Below are 19,050 nucleotides of genomic sequence, written 5' to 3' on the forward strand. Positions count from 1 at the left end.
ATGCTAGCTTTGTGGTGGAATTGGACATGAATAAGAATTTTGCTACTGGGCATTAGGAAAACTGATAATGATTTGTCTATATGGATTTTTGGGTTAGTAAGTATTGATGTTCTACTCTCTGGGTCACGAGTTAGTCATGAAGATTATTGGTGCTTTTGGGACTTGTAGATTTTCTAAGAAATTATTGATGGTTCGTGGTTGCTAGTTGAATTAATTTTTGAGGATTTTAAGTATCTATGAAAATATAAGATTGATTATGAGAATTTAGTTAGGATGCATACTCTACCTAGTTGTATTTAAGGATTGAATTGCACGAATTGAGAATTTTAGGGAACTAATTGTAATAACCAATAATTTGGGGATCTAAGTGCAAAAAAATCAAAATTATAAGGGACTCTTTTCAGATTTTCCGAATTTTTGGGGATTAAATTTTTAGTTCGAAGATTTTAAGGTTTAATGAGGCTAAAATCGAAAATTCTATGGGGGCCAAAATGCAAATTTTGAAGGGTTGTAGGGCCAAGAACGTAATTTTCAAGAACTTTAAGGGCCAAGCTGCCAATCTCGAAATTTTTAAGGATTAAATTCGAACTTTTGAAGAACATTTGGATTAAATCAGTAATTTTTCGAGATTATGGGGATTGATTTTGGGTCTAATAAGCTTAAAATCATTTAACTTTATGTTACGAAAAACCTATAAAACGGAACTAAGAACGCCAAGAATTTTTGGGTAATTGTGGAATTTCGTGATTAAGGACAAATTGGATAATATTCGAGGAAAGTAAGAATTAATTGTACAATTTTTTTAAGAAATTTGGGAACTTATTTAGTAGTAAGTGGGAATTGAATAGTTTAAATGATATGAATTTTCGGTGATTTAGGCTTGAAGGAAATATAGAACATTTAGATATCTGGTTTATAATGTGGTAATGAATGGTAATCAGGGACATTATAAGCGTTAGTGAAATAATGTTGTTGTAACTTAAGAATTTAAAGTGATGACGATTTAAGGTAAAGTTGATCGATTAGTTAATTTATAAGGATAAGCATTGAGTTAACAAATTTTTGGGAAACTTAAGTTTGACGTGCCATAAGTTTTAATTCATGATCTTAAGAGTTAAATTTATAACTTTGTTAGAATTTGATTTTTCTATAAAGTTGGGTATGATTGATGGTTAGGTTACTTGATAGACAGACGCATGTAAGAATTGAATTAGACACCATGTTTTGAGGAATTTTTGAAAGTCATCGAGAAACTTGGTAATAAGTGGATATGTGTATTGGAGTTATATATGTTATCTAATATTTTTTGGGTTGCGTAAGCTTAAATTTAAAGTTTATAAAAATAAGTGATCATACGAAAATTTTGGGTGGAATAAAAACAAAAAGAGAATTAGTTGTGTTCAACATAAGTTATCAATGAATGAATATTAAGATTTTTATCGAATAAGAAATATAAAAGTTTGATGTGGGGATTCTAGAACTCTATGTGTTATAAGTGAAGTTGAGTTATTAGAGTTAGTCTAAGGCTACCAGGGGATAGCTTATTAAGTTTTATGCGCTAGAATTAATTAAGCATTAAGGATACGTAAGAATACGATATTTAATTCAATGAAGAAAGTTCAAGTGTATTAGACATCAACTTTATTGTAAATGGGAAGAGAATAGTTTAAGCATGCAATTGAGGTTAGAAAGTTTTATTATTTAGATACAAGATCGATATAGGATACTATGAGTTTTATGGGTTAACACTACTCGAATTTAAGATTTGCAACACTGTTATATTTGGGGTTGTACTCGCAAATAGTAAGTTACGTAAGTTTGATGCCGTAAGGTAAAGATTCGATTCAAGGACCTTAGACTAATTTTGTTATGTGGTTGAGATAAGGTTTAACTTTTAAGTGTACCGAGAATAGAAGTTGATCTGTAAATTTTGGTGCTAAGGTTTCTTAAGTCGAACTACATAAAGGCTAATATAATAGGTCAATGAACATCACGTGCATAATATAAAAAAAATAAGGTGCAATAAGTTTGGACATCCATCTCTAGTCTGGGGAATTGCGAGATAAGTCAAATTTGAGGTCATAGTAGAATAGAACTAAGTCACCTCAAGTCGTGTTAAGTTGCGATTCACAATCAAGAATTCAGTAGGCAATTTAATTAGGATTGAGGAGACGTAAGAACAACTCAACACTTATTTATCAGAGTAGCGCAGCGGAAGCGTGGATTATTGGCATACTCGAATTAAGAATCTAAACTCTTTGATTATCGAGGATAAGCGAATTTCGGGGACGAAATTCAATTTAAGGGGGAAAGATTGTAACGTCCCGAAAATTTGAAAGTCCACGTGAACCACGTGCATGCAAGTAATCAAATCTCTTTGGTATTTTATTAAATTGTTTTAAAGCACTAAATGCTTATTTATTTAATTAGTTTGTGTTTAATTATTTTTATGCATTTCATGCATAATTCATGTATGATAGGATTTAATTCATGAAAATTTTAAGTTCACGCATTAGGGTTTCTAGATGCATTTCACGCTCGAACGAGGACCAGAGACCGGAGAATTTTCAGGAAAATTATTTTATTACATGATTTATTTTTATAAATTAAGTTAAAGCATTTTTAAGTGTATTTTTCAAAGATAAGATTTTTTTCTGGATATTTTTACCTGAGTATTATATTTTTTTACGGCACACAAATTTTATCGAATCGGGAAACTTTTTAATGGTTCTGCTATTATTTTCAAAATCTTTCCAACACAAAATATTTTTCCGGATTGCGTTTGAATGTAATGGGCTCACTTTTAAGCTTATTGAACTTAAAACACTTTTAAAACTTTTAAATAGCAAATTTGGGCCCATTATCTAATTTTTATCTATTTATTTATCTACCTAAACCACTCCTTAACCTAAACCTAAATACCCCACATAGCCGACGCCTCCCCTCAGCTGCAGACACTCTCGTTTCATCATCACAGCTAGAGGCCCCTTTGGTTTCCTCTCCATTCTTGCAAAGAAACTTTCGGCTCGTGTGTGTTCTTCAATAAGACCATCACCAGGCACGCTTGTAACACCCTTTCTGCATCATCCACGATCATATATCTGTTGTGTGTGCATTCATGCAGGGAAACTCAAGATCTAAAGCATGTGTGAAAAGGGTTTTCGGTTTTGATATGCCTTTTGCATTATTTCTTTGCTGCTCATGTATTTTTCTGGTTTTGTGTAAAGGGTTGCGATGTCAGGGCTGGTAAGTGATCAAGGTGAGGGTCAAGAGGTGGTTTGACGGTTTAGATCAAGCACCGATGCTGTAGGATGGGAGATCGAGGGGTTGCTTCTCGGTAGTGCACGTTTGGGGAGGGGGCCGTGTTCGAATAGGAGGCGGGACGGGTGGTGTGAGGGCTGTACCAGGGCATGGACCAGACCCTGTTGGGTCTGAGTCACAGCCCAGGAAGGCCAAGACATCGCTGGAACCTCCTGGCTAGCCGACCACACGAGACAAGGGGGGAACTCGGGTAGGGTGGCTTGAGAGATCACGATCGGTGTTGTGTGGTTAGCTGCATGGGGCCGATTGTGTGGTTAAGGTAGGTTCTTTGGAGTCTGGTCTAGGTCCACAATAGGCTGGTTCATGGTTGGCACGATGGGGGTAACTTGAGGTGTGAGATTTTGAGAGATATGTGCACATGAGGTGGGGTAATGGGATAGGACCGAGAGTGGATTTTAGATTCTGGAAGTTTGCAGCCGTGGGGTAGCAGCTTAATGACATTTGTTTAGGGACCATATTGAATCGAATCGGGTTAAAATCGGGACCCCGGTCCAAGCTTTAATACGAATCAATTAAGTTTGAGTATGAGCTCGAGTTTACGTCTAGGAATGCTTTTAAATATGTTTTGGCACATTTTAAGGAGTTTGGTAAGTTTCAGGTCAATTTTAGAGGTACAGGGTTGAAACGATAATTTTTGGGTTTCCAGGGGCAAAATGGTCATTTTGCACCCGGAGTGAGATTTTGGTCCTGGCAGCGCCCTGAGCACAAATTCAAGATATTTTAAATGTTCATGCATCGTGTTTACAATTTTTACGCAATTATGATAAATATGGTGCATGCTTGGTTTAAATGAAAAATTATGTATATGCATGATTTTATTAATTGATGATGAATATGATGACAAGTTTTGAAGGAAATGATTTAGTTGTGACTAACACGATGACATGATGATATGATTGGAGATAGCGTGAGGGAGAATGCCCTAGAGGGAGCCCGTTTACCGGAGAAGGCCCCGGAGGGAGCCCGACGATCATATTTTCATTGACATGATATAATAGGCCCGGGCTCAGTGGGCGGGTAATTCCGTCGCTGATGACCCTCGCCGCTAGGTACCGCGGTTACACGTAGATGGATCCATCGACTGACATGATGACATGATGATACGAAAGTCACAGCTAATGAACGGAAATCAAATTAAGAAAATTAACACGTATATGCTGATACGATTATACATGCTATGATTTTTACCATGCTTTGACATGACACGTTTATGTACGCGATTTTAGTACCGACATGAAATGTATGTTCATTATGCTATTTTTCACTGCTGTGTGCTACGTATATGTACTCGTTATTATTGGTACATGTATGTTGAGTCTTTAGACTCACTAGACGTGTGTGATGCATGTGATCATTTTGAGCAGGAGACAGGAGGTACTGAACTCTGAGTAGGCAGTCCTGGTGCGGTGACAGAACCCGAAAACCGTGCGTTTTTCCGCATTATGAGTGATGGTTTTTGGAGAGGAGTTAAACATTTCATTTACGTTGAGGATTTTCAAGATTTTTACTCATTTACGTTTACATTGATGTTAGTTTTTTTTAACTGCGATATTTTCATTGCTAAATAAATATGATCATTTTAAATGTTGTTTTTAAAATGAGAGCTCAAAAAAAAAAATGTTCCGCATTTTAAAATGAGTAGAGGTTATAAAATATGTTAGTTCAATCTACTTTAAGTATATTCAGTATTCAAAACTGATCTTACACCCATACTAACAATCCGATCTTTGACACCCAAGTAGGTACAACTTCCTGTGTCCATCTGTCATTTAGTACGATCTGCATTAATGTCACAAGTATTAGAGAAATAAATTTACGTTATGCTAACAATTATATCTTTTGATTTCTCAATGGTAATATCTTGATTATAACCAATTTGGTAATCATTTTATAATATCATAAAATATTATTATTATCATTTAGTAAATAACAAATGTTAGTCTAACCAAGTTGATAAATAACATGATGAAAATATTTATAAACACCGAGTTTTTTTTTTCCGGAATAAATTACGAGTTTACTCCAACCAAGTCGACCCTCATATAACAGAGATATTCTTAAAAAAATTATATTGTAGAGATGTTGAGAATGTACTAATATAATAGAGTTTTTTTTTTTGCCTCAAACCTCCATGTGAAACATTAAAAATACACGGTTCACCTCTTGAAAATTTAATAGACATCATATCAATTAATATTTTATAAAATTTGCGCATGTATCCAAGAACATAAACATGGTCAAAGAGGTTGACATTTTGCTAAATTATCCTCAACTATTATGTAATTTATAGAGTTTTTTTTTAACACAAAAAATCCACGTGAAATATCAGAAATGCATACTTTACCCTATGAAAATTAAGATTTTTAATAAAATTTTGATTATTTTTATATTCCTTAGAAAAATTGCGCATCCAATGAGTGAGTGACACCTCATTGATGCTCATCTAATTGTTATATGACCTTTGATAACACACAAAAAAATGTTTAATTTTCTAAGATTGAAGTACATATTTTCGAAATTTCATAAAAAAATATTGGTGCAAACGAATATTTTCTTTATAGATTAATAAAAGTGCATTTTTTTTACATTTCATGTATTAATTTTCAAAAATTGGTAGCAAGGGTAGATCGTGCAACTTCTTTAAAAACATAAAATCTAAAGTCTATTTAACTTTCATGGAAGGGTTTTGGTGAAAAGAAAATCATATAATATATACATAAACAGTTGACAGATGTGCGATCAGGAAGTCAAGATCAAGGCTGCCAACCAGCCTACAATTCCAGTACAAAGGACTTTTATGTTTAAAATTTATCACCTCAATTATCCAAGTCAACCACACACCCAAATTGAAGAAAAATTCGGAAAACATCACTTCTTCCTAATACCCTTTTGTTAATTTCTGCGAGTTCTCCCGTTTCCAATCGGTGATCAAAGAAAAACACAGAAAATAACAAATGGGTCGCAAGCCAAGCGAGTCCGAATCGACTCGATGGGGCATACTGATCCTCTTCTTGATGGGTTTGATCTCTTGCTCCATGGTTTACATTTTCATGTCATCTATAATGAGTTTGAGGCCATCGGCCAATGTAAAGATGGAGTCTTTGGGGTCCGAAAGTGGAGACAATTCAAGAATGGGACAGAATGGTGGGGATTGTTGTGGAGGGATTGAGGGTGTAGAGCTGTGGGGGTCTGCTGTGAAATGGGGCACAGACTTTAAGTTCAATACTTCTGCAGAATGCTGCAAAGCTTGTATGGCTATGTGTACAGGGACGGATGGGCCTTGTCTTTGTGATTCATGGGTTTTTTGTGGGAATAAGGAAGCTTGTGGGGAGAAATTTGGTGAGGTGTGTTTGAATTTATTAGATTATTTTCATGATTTGTTGACTGGATTTTATTTTGTTTGTTTTAGAGTTTGTAATATAGTGTAAATAATTTAACTGTATGTACATTAATTCCCCTCTATTTGAATGATTGAGAGATGTTAAGTTCCTTTTAGGTGAGAGGGGAATAAGCGGATTTTGAACCATCACAAGGAAATAAGAGTAAAAGGTGAGAGAACTAGCTGATTTTCGAAACAGAGGAAGGATATTGAGAATTAACTATGAGAGAACTAGAATATAAAACAGAAAGACTGTATATAACTCATTTAGTTCTTTGTAAATTCAGCACGGGCTGATGCAACAATCAAGTAGAGGTGGTTGTCCCCTCTATTTTACATTTTAATTAACATTTTCAGAAAATTTTAATTTTCAGCATAAAATACATTATAAAGCTTTCTTGGACTAAAATAATAGGTCCACCCATTAAAATAAGTTCTGTTTAGTAGGGCCAAATCACCTTCAATATCTAAAACATGAACTGAATTGGTTGGAATTTCTTTTTGTTTATTTTCTGTTTCTCCGACCCTTTTTTTTTGAATGGCTGATGTATGTGTTCGGTGGAGCTTATACCATGAGCATAAATCATATATTTGTGTACAATTGTCCAGAGTTGCTAGGCTGGAGAAAAATCGACATGCCTTATTGGAGCTAATGTCTTGTTGAAAGTAAACTTTTTTTGTTATTCATCCTCTCATTGTTTCCATTTCTTTACTGTTTCAGTGTTGGCTGAAGAAACAGAAGGATGTCTTGGTTCCGGATAAGCATGACGTTGGGAAAAAAGTAATGTGGACGTCAGGCATTGTTTTTGGTAGAGGAGAGGTATTTATAATTATTAAATCCCCTTGATCAATTTCATTTTCATGTCCTATTGCTATAACAAGCTATTTTCTATACCGTTTTATGAATAATGACTGGCTTCTTTATGGTCTCATTATATTATTTAGATTAAGCTAGTGTGTGTCTCTATGTTGATCAGCCTTTATCTGCTGCTCCATTATTCTTCCACTATAGAGCAAGGTTATACGCCCTGTAAGAAAGAAAAGAATTTAAATTTCATATGTGCATTTTCTAAAATATAAGTTCCCCCTCAAAATACATAATTCCTATACTCGAACAGGTTTTGGTGTCCGCTCCTGTTTACACCGTCCATATTTGTTTTTAATTTTAATTTTGAAATTTTCTCATTCTAAATTGGTTATTGTGCCGGTCTTTAGTGGAGTTCATTTTATCTTTACTCGGATTTCCTTATCACTTCATGTTTCTTATTGCAGGGTATAGTTGGCTTGGAGACGGAGTATGGTACACTACACATCAAGGTATGTACTTACAGAAATGACAATGCACATCCATCTAATTGCATGCTTCATATTGAGATAATGGCTCTCTTACTTTTCCTGTATTTGCATCAAATGAATGGATCATGTTGTAACCATATATTGGTGACCTGTAAATGATTGTAGAATTAGATGTTTGAACCTTTGAGAAACCTCACCTTTTTGGGTAAATATATTTTGTGTGACGAATGAAATCGTAAATATAATTGAAAAATGTGTATCGCTTGTTTAGGCCCATATAAACAAGTTGGGAAAAACTTGAGTAATGCTTAATGGTTATTGATGAAGTTGAGGAATCATAACATTTTAACGACAATATGATATTGCTTTTCCTCATTCGAATTATTTATTCGATCATTGCCTTTTTGGAATTGACTTTTTAACAACTTCAATTTTTTATTTTGGAAGTGCAAAATTTGAGTACCTTTTGGTCAACATATGGATGATTTGTCTTAATGTGGATTTCTAATTATCGATTTTTGATGCCTCTACTTCCATAGTTTCATAGAAGCAAATAGCGAATTTTGACATGAGAAATCACCTAGTTACCATTTTTTAAGAAACGCGAACTTTCATAGGTGTTTTATGCATATACATGAAGTTGCTTTTTAAAACTCATATCCTGTTCGTGTCAATACAATTTTGATGCCAAATATCGGGGATTTTTTAAAATGCAAATCAGCAAAATTTATAAACCTTTGAGGTTTATGTTGCTTTGAATAAAATGCAGCCTTGTACATAAAGAATACAGCTTTTGTATCTTTTAGTTTAATTGCTCGCACAGGCTTCTGAGATAGTGAAATTAGGTTTTTCACGTGGTTTGAACAATTTAAGCTCAGCTCAAAGCTGAACAAAAACTTTAGACTTCACCAAACAGCTTTGGTATTCGAAAGATTTGCAGCTTGTGCACAATCTAACTTTTTAGTTTGAGGAAGTTTACCTTGTTGCCGATGCTACCTAGAAAAAGAGAGAACATGCTGAGGAGATAGCTGAAAATTGCCGACGAGATGTGTTGATGTTGAAGCCCTAAAAAAGCATAATCTCATGTAAAAGAAAGAATAAGGACATTAACAATATGATTACAGCATTGCTCGGTTACTCATGAGTTCAGTTACATTATTATCTCAACTGACGGTTTCATTAATCTTTGTTCAGCTTTTACCCCATTGTTCTCCACATTCAGTTGCATACATCCTGGAGTTGTTGGCGCTACACCACTGTGCAGGTTGCCATTTTTATAGGGCAGAAAATCGGGGTCAATCTTGGGATGTCAAAGGAAACCACATTCAAGATGTAAGACTATGATAAATTAATTTGACGAGCATGCATGCTCCCCTCACAAATTGTTCGTGTTTGTTTTTTGAAGATGCAAATTTGACCCCCTCGCATGATTTTTCGAGCTCTTCTTGACCGGCTCCATGAAGTTTATATGATTATAACTGATGCTAAGAGAAACTAAGATGAAGCATCATGGAAACTTATCTTTTAAAATAAAAAAAATGACGAGTTCTGACTCTTCTCCCTTTCAAATCTTAGGCTCCATATGGTCCTCCATTTGCCCTTATCCAAGGAACTCTTGAAGCGCAAGGAACGTCGTTCAACAAGATTCAAATGGAGCACTGCCCCACTGTAACAAGGGGTTCTGTTGCTTGGGTTGGTTCCGGACCTGAATTCTTTATAAGCTTAGCAAATCATGAAGAGTGGAGAAATTCATATACTGTATTTGGTTCTGTACTTCCCGAAGACATGGTGATAGCCGAGAAAATCGCCCAGCTCCCCACAAAAGCAGATGTTTGGAACAATGTTAACGTCTCGGTTTTAGAAAAGGCGGTACCTTTGAGACTTCAGAGAATCAAGATTGGTAGTGGTGAGCTAAATTTTAGTGATGAATAGCAGACACCTAATAATAAATCTCGTTCAAAAACTTTCATAACCATTTTCTCTTGCAAAATTTTAAGTTTTAAGACTTCTCTTACATCGTCTTCAAATTTTCAGATTTGCCTGTAGATAGAGTGACTAGTTCAAATTTCAATCTCGTCCCAGAATTATAATTTTCTATGAAACTCTGTACACATGCAGACTTGATCTCCAACTAAATGGAACAAAAAAAAAAGGATTAATAAAACTATGGAATATGATCAGGTGATGCATGATATTTTTATGGGTATAAAATGAACAATAAATGGATAGGCTTGGTGTACATATCGAATACTGCTTCAAATGATTGTGTATTTTCAAAATAAGTTGTATTATATTCGGCATGTACTAAAAATAGATTCTAGAAAATCTTTATTTTTTACAAAGATTTTTTGTGAAAAAATAGAAACTACGGGTTGAAAATAAATTACATAACAATTAGGGGGAAAAACTAGAATTCCAGAAAATTTCAATAACAAATTCCATAAAACCAACATTATTTTCAACGTTATTTCTTGAAATAAGAATCATTTTTCATTTAACTACTAATTAAGACGGATCTTATGCAATGGCAAGCCTGCTGGAATTATTTTAGAATTATATGATTTACAGAAAACTATTTTAGTTTGTAAAAAAATTTAATATAAATTTTAAGTACCTGAAAATATTGTTTATTTTTTTAAATATATCTTATAATTGATTCAACTTCAACAATTAAATACAAAAAGAATATTTGAGCTGATTCGATTTGGTTATGTCCATGTATAGAAAATGCTTATTCTTGTATTTAATATGACACAACACAGATATAAACAATTAACAAAATATTTTTTTCTCTTTTAAAAATTTATTCAAACACTTTTAAATAATAAAACCCAACCTATAAAATATTTAGATAATTTTCTCAGATATGTATTGATTATCTTGAATTTTGTTTTTTTGGGGGCCAAAGTCGATGTTTATTAAGAATATGGAAACAAGATTACAGAACAGGGAGGCTAAACGATTTTGGTAAACATAAATTACACACAACTATTTTAGCCACCTAATCTGCTATGCATACGAACGTACGGTGTGCCACTTCTAAACACCTTATTAATGTCTTTTAAATCATACTGACGTCCAAGAAAGTTTTTAACATGAAAACAAAAATTTTAAAAACTCCTGGCGCGTCTTGAGTGCAAGAAAATGGTACATCCAACAGAGAGTTCATCTCAGGTAGTGTAGAATCTGTCTCAACAGAGGAGATGGAAGAAACTGGTGAGGAAGAAGAGGGAATAAGATTAGCAGGTACTGCCAGAAATGAAGGATGAAGAAGAGTGAGGTGCTTGAGTGGATTGGGATAAAGATTAATCTTGAGGAAAAGGTGCAAAAACAAGAAGAATACAAAGACCGGAGGAATGTGAACGAGGAGTAGACACAACACCACGTTGATCCATGGTATGAGTAGCAAAGGGAAAATTCAACTCATCAAACTCAACATCGCGTGAAATATACATACGGCCATCAGAGTCAAGACATTTGTAACCTTTGTGGTTATCACTCTAAAAAAAAAAGTATATGGTTTTGAACAAAAGTCAAGTTTATGATGATTTTAACGGCGGAGACATGGAAAACAACGACAACCAAAGACATGAAGAAAAGAGTAATTAGGCTCCTTATGATATAATTTGCGAAGAGGAAGATCGCAAGAAATACCAGCAGTAGGAAGATGGTTAATAAGGAAGACCGCAGTAGAATGCATCACCCCAAAAAACAAGGGCAAAGAAGCATGACTGCATGAGCAAGGAGGGAAAATCACATCTCAACAATGTGACGATGTTTTCGTTCAACGGCACTATTTTGTGGAGATGTATGAGGACTAGAGAACCGATGAGAAACGCCATTTTCATGCAAGAAAGAAGTTGAGGAGCGAAATTCCCCTCCCTCTTTAGTTTGAATGTTCCTGTATGGTATTTTTTAATCATCATAATCTTCTTTTGAAAATATTAGAATTTTGTTAAATGATGTCATTTCAAAATATAGTTATCAGAGTTCAAGGAAAATCCGTTCAGATACCATTTATTGAGATCATATTAGAGTTTCAAAATATAGTTACAAGAGTTCAAGGAAAATTCGTTCAGATACCATTTATTGAGATCATATTAGAGTTTAGAGGAAGTGAATAAACTCTTATAAAATTTTCTAAACTTTTAACCGTTCTCAATAGCTTTCTTATCAACAAATATTCTTGAACCGCTAGTTTTGTTAGAACACTGAAAAATGAATAAATAAAGAAACAATAATATTTTTGTGGATGTTCGGAGATAAAACTCTTATGCTACCCTCTCTTCCACTTATTAAGATTTTCACTAAAATACTTTGATTGACGTCTTGTAACAACTCATTTCAACTAAGACTTATTACTGCATAATTTAAAACTCCTAATGATCATTTTACAATATCTAAATGTTTAAGAATCCTCGATTCTCCAGAAAACAAAATAACTCAACGCGCAGCTAGATGGCTTAAGTTAGTAGTATAGCACATAATGATCTTTGGAACTCATATATTTTGGTAAGTATGTGCTAAGTGATCAGTTTAATATCGAAAGCTTGCGTGTGCTCGAAGTTCTTGAAAATATGCAAGCTTTGGGAGAATAATCAAATATTTAAAAAAATATATGTTTTTTTATTATTTCTTCTCTTTGAAATCTGCATATATATAGTTGAAAAGCTCTGAGAGTTGGATTTTTTTTTCAGTGATAATTTGTGTTGTTACCCAATAGAATGAACATGTCACTTCCAATTGGCGTACGTATCAGTAAATACTCATTTAATATTCTTTGTGCTTTTGCGACTTTAAGTTCCTTGTTTTTCATAAAGTCGACTGAATCTAAGTAGGGCAAATGTTGAAAAGCTTGACTTGCATTATGCTTTTTGAAAATACTCAATTCTGACTGGTTGCAGTGCGGTTAGAGTTTCAGTGGTTTGAACACGTGTAATGCCAGTTAGTTTGACAAATAATTTCTCGCAACTAGAGTTCAGATAATCTGCGGTTTGACTTTCTTGCAAAATGGCTAGAACTTCTGCGTTCTTGTCTGAACGACTTGAAAATGATCTAGCTGTCTGAAAACCTGAAATTACAATTAAGTATCTGCTGGATTTTTTATATTTCAACATTATTATTTGTTTATCACAAAAATTTAGGGTTAACGAAATATTCTAACATAATTTATTTTTATGATTAAAGGAGTTTTTAACGTTGTGTAATGCATGATTAATAGTCTTACAAAACCAAACAAACAAACAAATTATAATAATTAACAACATTATATGATTAATAGTCTTACAAAAATAAATAAATAAATAAATAATAAAAACATTAATTAATATACACATAGTTAGAATATTAAAGTAGATGTAATTTTTTATGTGGATAAAATAAAATCGAATGTTTCTTCATTTGTTTTTTTTTAATCACGGGAGTTACATCAACTACTCAATATATTTAGTTACAATTCTATAAGATAAAAATTTGTGTGAGACGGTCTCACGGGTCATATTTTGTGCGACATATATCTTATTTGGGTAATCCATGAAAAAATATTACTTTTTATACTCAGAGTATTACTTTTTATTGTGAAATCGATAGAATTGACCCGTCTCACAGATAAAGATTCATGATACAGTCTCATAAAAACATACTCATCATATAATATTTAAGTCATTAGAATTAAGCGAAGGCTACGAGGAGCAATATTAAGTTGAAAAGTATTGGTTTTCATATATCTCCCTATCATATAAACAAATTTACTCATATATATATATATATATGAGTAACGAGGAACAATGTATAGAAAGAGAAAAGATAAAGATAGATAAATAACAAGGAAAAATGAATGTCTGATAAAGTAGTATACACGGGATAAAAAAAGAATTAATTTTATTTAGCAAAATCAATAAATGAAATAATTACTTAGGTTATATTGTTTGTGTACTTACGAATTGTAATATCATCGTTACCACTTTAACTTACAGTGACGAAAGCGTATACAGTCTTGACTTTATAGAAAATAAAAATAGGAATTCAACGTAGAATTAACAGTCTTGCTAAGCCATCGTTTTCAATTCTCAATTCCATCTTATTGAAGTCATGAAATAATGTATCTGGGTTTACAATAAATAAAAAAATACAAAGTCTTAGTGAGGGAATAAAATTGAGCTTATATAATTATAACAAGTCAAACAAAAATTTATTGTGTAGTAATTTATTATGAGATGAAATGTATCAGTAGTAATATATCGTCAAAAAATATATTGTGAAATGAAATGCAGGGATTATTAAGAACTTTAAAGTGAATAGCGTAGGTTAAAGAGGTGGCTCTCACAACATTTGGTTTAGTACTTTTCCCCATGTATACAAGTAGGATGCGAATAATCGATCATTTACAAGCTAAGGAGAACTCGCATTTCTGGACCGAATTCATGTTGTTCAGATGAACATATACTCGGGTTGGGAACCCGTTGTTCATTGGAATCACATTTCCGGACCGAGACGCATTGTCCAATGAACTAGCAATCCGGTACATTGACTGTTGTTCATGGGTCTAATCATTCATTAATTCAGCCATTCAGTCAATAAATAGCCGATTGATAACCATTCAGGAATCGGTAAATCTGGAATCACATTTCCGGGCCGAGACGCATTGTCCAATGAACTAGCAATCCGATATATTGACTGTTGTTCATGGGTTCAATCATTCATTAATTCAGTCATTCAGTCAATAAATAGCCGATTGATAACCATTCAAGAATCGGTAAATCCAGAAATTCAGTATGAAGTACAATATGACCAATAAAATGAGAAATCCACATATGATGCAATATATATGAATAAATCGATAGTTATGAAAATTTACGGTAAATTCTAGGCTGAATGTCAATGGAGCATAACTGAAGAAATCGGTAGTAAAACCTTAAGGTAGAAATCCTCATCTCAGAAACTTACTTTTTCTTCTTGAATTCAATCTAAAGCCAAGATAATTTCCTATAAATATAATTTGATTTTTTACATCAATTAGGATTAGTGGAAGGTGTTGAAATGTTTTAAAAATCAATTTTGTACAAAACTTGTACCAAGTAGTTTTGGTTAAAACTTTAAAAATTTATATTAAATCAAATATATGTCCGAAAATTATGAAACTTCACCGGATGGCTTGAATTATGTCAAAAATTGACTGGAAAACGAAAACTTCGGCATTTGGCTGGTATGTGTGGCTACTCTGGTGGCCATGCATGACTAATATTTTTCAGTGAATGTATTTATAGATGATCAACACTTTTATAATTAACATTATTTGAAATTCGAAACCAGTTAAGAACAGGTTTTGAAAAACTAAAGCGGTTGTCAAGCTCATTTCGGACGACCAAAGGTAGTACTTCCGACGATTGTGCGAATGATCGGTGGGCAAACACCTAAACTAAAAAATATTTGGAACACATTTTATTTTAAAATCGAAGGAAAATTCGTTTAAGAAGAATGAGGAAATCGAGCTAGAAGTGGTATCTGAAATGCAAGTTTTTGGAATTTTTCAGAAACCGTTCTTCGTGATTTTTGATTTTATGGGCAAAGTTGGTTGATGATATCATCACACTTCCTATACAATTTGATTTCTGGATGGAAGAGCAGATTTGTGTAAAAATTTTGAAATTTTTGGAAATGATTTTCTATTTTTTGAGCATTTTTCTATCTAAAATTCAACGAATTTATGAGAAGTTTTTGTGATAAAATGTTTAATGCGAGGCCTATGTATAAGCAAGAAATAGGATTTGGTGATTCATTGTGGGGACCCGGACGCTAATTCATTTCTTAATCATTCTTGGGAATAATATGATCAATTAAATAAACTGGGTCTAATTTTTTTTTTTTAAATACAAATGCAGAACATAACATAATCAATCCGATATACATATCAAAAGTAAAAGTACATGTCTTGTACAACAGTATGTCATAACAAACTACTGTTCTTTCACTACATATCAAGTAATGAAAATAACTCTACTTCTGGGTCCGGATCTTCACGCTAAAATATAATCTCTCATTCTCGTCTTGACCCTGATCCTGTCCACTTGTTGTCATGCACACATACAAACACAACAATAGCCGGATAACTCCTGTGAGAATAATATTCTCAGTATAAACAACGTATACATGCCACCATATAAAAGCGTACAAGAAAGCATATAACTGTATCAATCTGAAACATAAAATGATATAAAACTATAAATCAAACTAATATCGCTGACTCGACTCTGATCTTGTCTAGTCTAGAGATCCTGGTTCACTGACGTCGGCATACTATATCGAATCTCAGCAATAGAAGTCGATCTAATTCTAAGCAACATCGATATAAACCAAACATCTAATGTCTAGGCACCTCTGCCTAAGACTTGGCACATATACTAATGACTCGTTCTCGACATCTATATTATATTCTCTGCTATTCTATAAGTCAATAGAATAAGCACATTATACAAATATTACAAAAGTATTAAAACAATATCAAACAAGTATGTGATTTAGGGAAACTCAAGTCAAGTCTAACTCAAGTCAAATCTCCCGGTTAACATTGGTTTATACCTTTTGTTGTGTCGGGTTCTAACTCTGTTCTGTCGGTGAATTTTCAATACCAATCTGGTATAACATATTCGAAGAATACCATATCAACATATACCCCAAACAATACTCGATATAATTCAGAATTCAATCTAATTCTATTTCGATGACATAACGGCGCAGTCTCAGTATACCGGTAATGCCAACAACATGAAACCAATCTCAACATCTCATAATCAATCAATAAGCGTAATACCAATACCAAATCTGTATAATCTAAATCAAATCAAATCTGAAAAATCATAACAATTCCATATTGTATTCGTTCTTCAATTCGGTTTCGATTATACAATGTCTAATATCTCAAGAACATCATATATTAATCATGTCTGATTTTTCCCCTATCACAATTTCGAATCATAACAAAACATAAGAAAATTTACGTCCTTGTGAAAAGCCTTTGACAAGAGGAGCACGGAACTAAACTCGGATCTAAATTCTGACTGACGGATCTTGCATAATCACAAATCTAAAATATGAAAAGGCGTAAGGATTTTCACGGAGTTTTCTCGGTTTTCTTTCTGCTACATTGTGAAGGAATGAAGACTTAGTACATATATATTGCATGAGAATGTACGGGTGACTCCATCATCTTGCTGCACGTCTCGCGTATATGCGCGACCTTCTTCGGCGCATATGCGCGAGACATTCTATCTCGGCAGATCGCGCATATGCGCGCACCATCGCCGCGCATATGCGCGAGACCTACTGTCTCGGCTGCACATGCTCGCGCATATGTGCGGCGCATTTACTTCGCGCATATGCGCGAGGTTCTCTGACTGCCTCGCGCATATGCGCACATCGGTGTCGCGCATATGCGCGAGGTGTTCTGTCCTCGCACAAACGATATCACATGCCAACTCAAATCAAGTTTCGGAGTGTCCTTCATAATCATATCAATTCATAAATCAATCATCTCGAATTAACAGGATAATAAATCTCAGACATTACAGTCATTATCTCCCAACAAGTATCAAGTTCTTTTCTTGACACATACCTAAACCACTTATTCTTGACACATGTTAAACTTGTTATTGACAAATATCTAAGTTTAAATTTAAATCAAATTTTTTTATTCAATATTTATTTTATCATATTTTATGTATTATTTTTATTATCAAATTTAACTTAAATATGTATTTTTTTTTTGTATTTCTATACATTTTTATTGAAATGCTAGTATATAAAATTTTATTATTTTATTTACTTATTATTTTAGAAACATGTTTTATGTGTTTGTAATGTTCAATATAAATTTATTTAAATTTCATTTGTAGGATGATAAATTCATTTCAATAAATTATTTTAATTTATTTCATTCTGTTATGATCAAACGCTAATTATTGTGAAAAAAATTATAGTTGTTAATCAATGCATATTTTTATTTCTTTATACTTATGACAGCGTAGAATGCACCTACTTGATTGCTAATAGGTCGAGCTGTTAGGCTCATGAGTCCGAGGATATGCGTGTCTATCTGCTGGTGTTGTCTCATATCTATTAGAGACCAATCTTACTCTTTTCTTATTGTTAGTCATGTCCCCAACAGAGACAATATCATCCGTTAAAATCTAACATTACTTTTTAAGGTCCATCTAGCCAACCGAATCAGGCGCAACGTCTGCTTCCCACACAAGAACTTTCCAGCAGGTCACTCATTCCAGTACTACTCTCATTCATATACGTTTAACCAAATATCCCCCAAGTATAGAAATATGCTTCTTGGGATACTTGAATTCATAGCCTAGCTTTGATATCAAGTGTTAGTATTAAACTCTTCTTACTAGGCCAAAAACTATAGTTGTTAATTAAGACACAATTTTATTTCCTTATACTTGTTATAGCACATAGTGCACTTACTTGAATGTTAATGGGTCGGCTGTTAAGTTCTTAAGTTCGAGAAGGTGCGTGTCAATCTGCTGGTGTTGTCTCATATCCCTACGAAATCAATTATTTCCTTTCTCTAAAGTCGGACTTGTTCCCATAAGAGATTGTATTTTCCGTTAAGATATAACGTCACTATTTTACGGTCCACCTAGCCAATCAGATCAAGCGATGCAACGTAAGCAGTTTGACGTATAAGAACTTTTTAGAAGGTCATTCATCTAAGTATTACTCTTCAGTCATGCACACTTAACCAAACACATTCCAACTCTTTTAGACATTGAGTAAATTAATGGATATGACAAATTATTTATATATGCCAAATCTTTTTGACTGAACTAAATAATTGTATTTAATTATTATTATTTAAATCTATTATTTAAAATTTGACTCAACATTTCAAAAATTTTGGAGTGTTACTTTATTTTCCCACCTTTTCTCAATGAAAAAATGTACCCACGGAACGTGGTTTTCTATAATCAGTCACACAATAAGCCCATACATAAATATAATTATAAGACTGGATCATAATACATATATAAATATATATATATATA

At 33.3% G+C, this 19,050-nt stretch overlaps 1 protein-coding gene across 1 annotated transcript; it reads left to right on the top strand.

The window, feature by feature from the left end:
* Positions 1-6,067: 6,067 nt before the first annotated feature.
* LOC140812597 (uncharacterized) lies at positions 6,068-10,067 on the top strand. Its single transcript, XM_073170906.1, has 5 exons — positions 6,068-6,665; positions 7,422-7,520; positions 7,973-8,017; positions 9,191-9,328; positions 9,572-10,067. Exons 1-5 carry the CDS (start codon positions 6,276-6,278, stop codon positions 9,926-9,928), a joined length of 1,029 nt encoding a protein of 342 aa, XP_073027007.1. The 5' UTR covers positions 6,068-6,275; the 3' UTR covers positions 9,929-10,067.
* The last annotated feature ends 8,983 nt before the right edge of the window (positions 10,068-19,050 follow it).

Source organism: Primulina eburnea, chromosome 14, assembly GCF_022965805.1.
Source record: "Primulina eburnea isolate SZY01 chromosome 14, ASM2296580v1, whole genome shotgun sequence".
NCBI lineage: Eukaryota > Viridiplantae > Streptophyta > Magnoliopsida > Lamiales > Gesneriaceae > Primulina > Primulina eburnea.

Excerpts from the sequence above, each read along its gene's own strand:
- LOC140812597 (XM_073170906.1), top strand. The coding sequence starts at position 6,276 with ATGGGTCGCAAGCCAAGCGAGTCCGAATCGACTCGATGGGGCATACTG. Across the intron at positions 7,521-7,972 it reads TTGTTTTTGGTAGAGGAGAG|GGTATAGTTGGCTTGGAGAC; the intron begins GTATTTATAATT and ends TTCTTATTGCAG. Across the intron at positions 8,018-9,190 it reads ATGGTACACTACACATCAAG|CTTTTACCCCATTGTTCTCC; the intron begins GTATGTACTTAC and ends ATCTTTGTTCAG.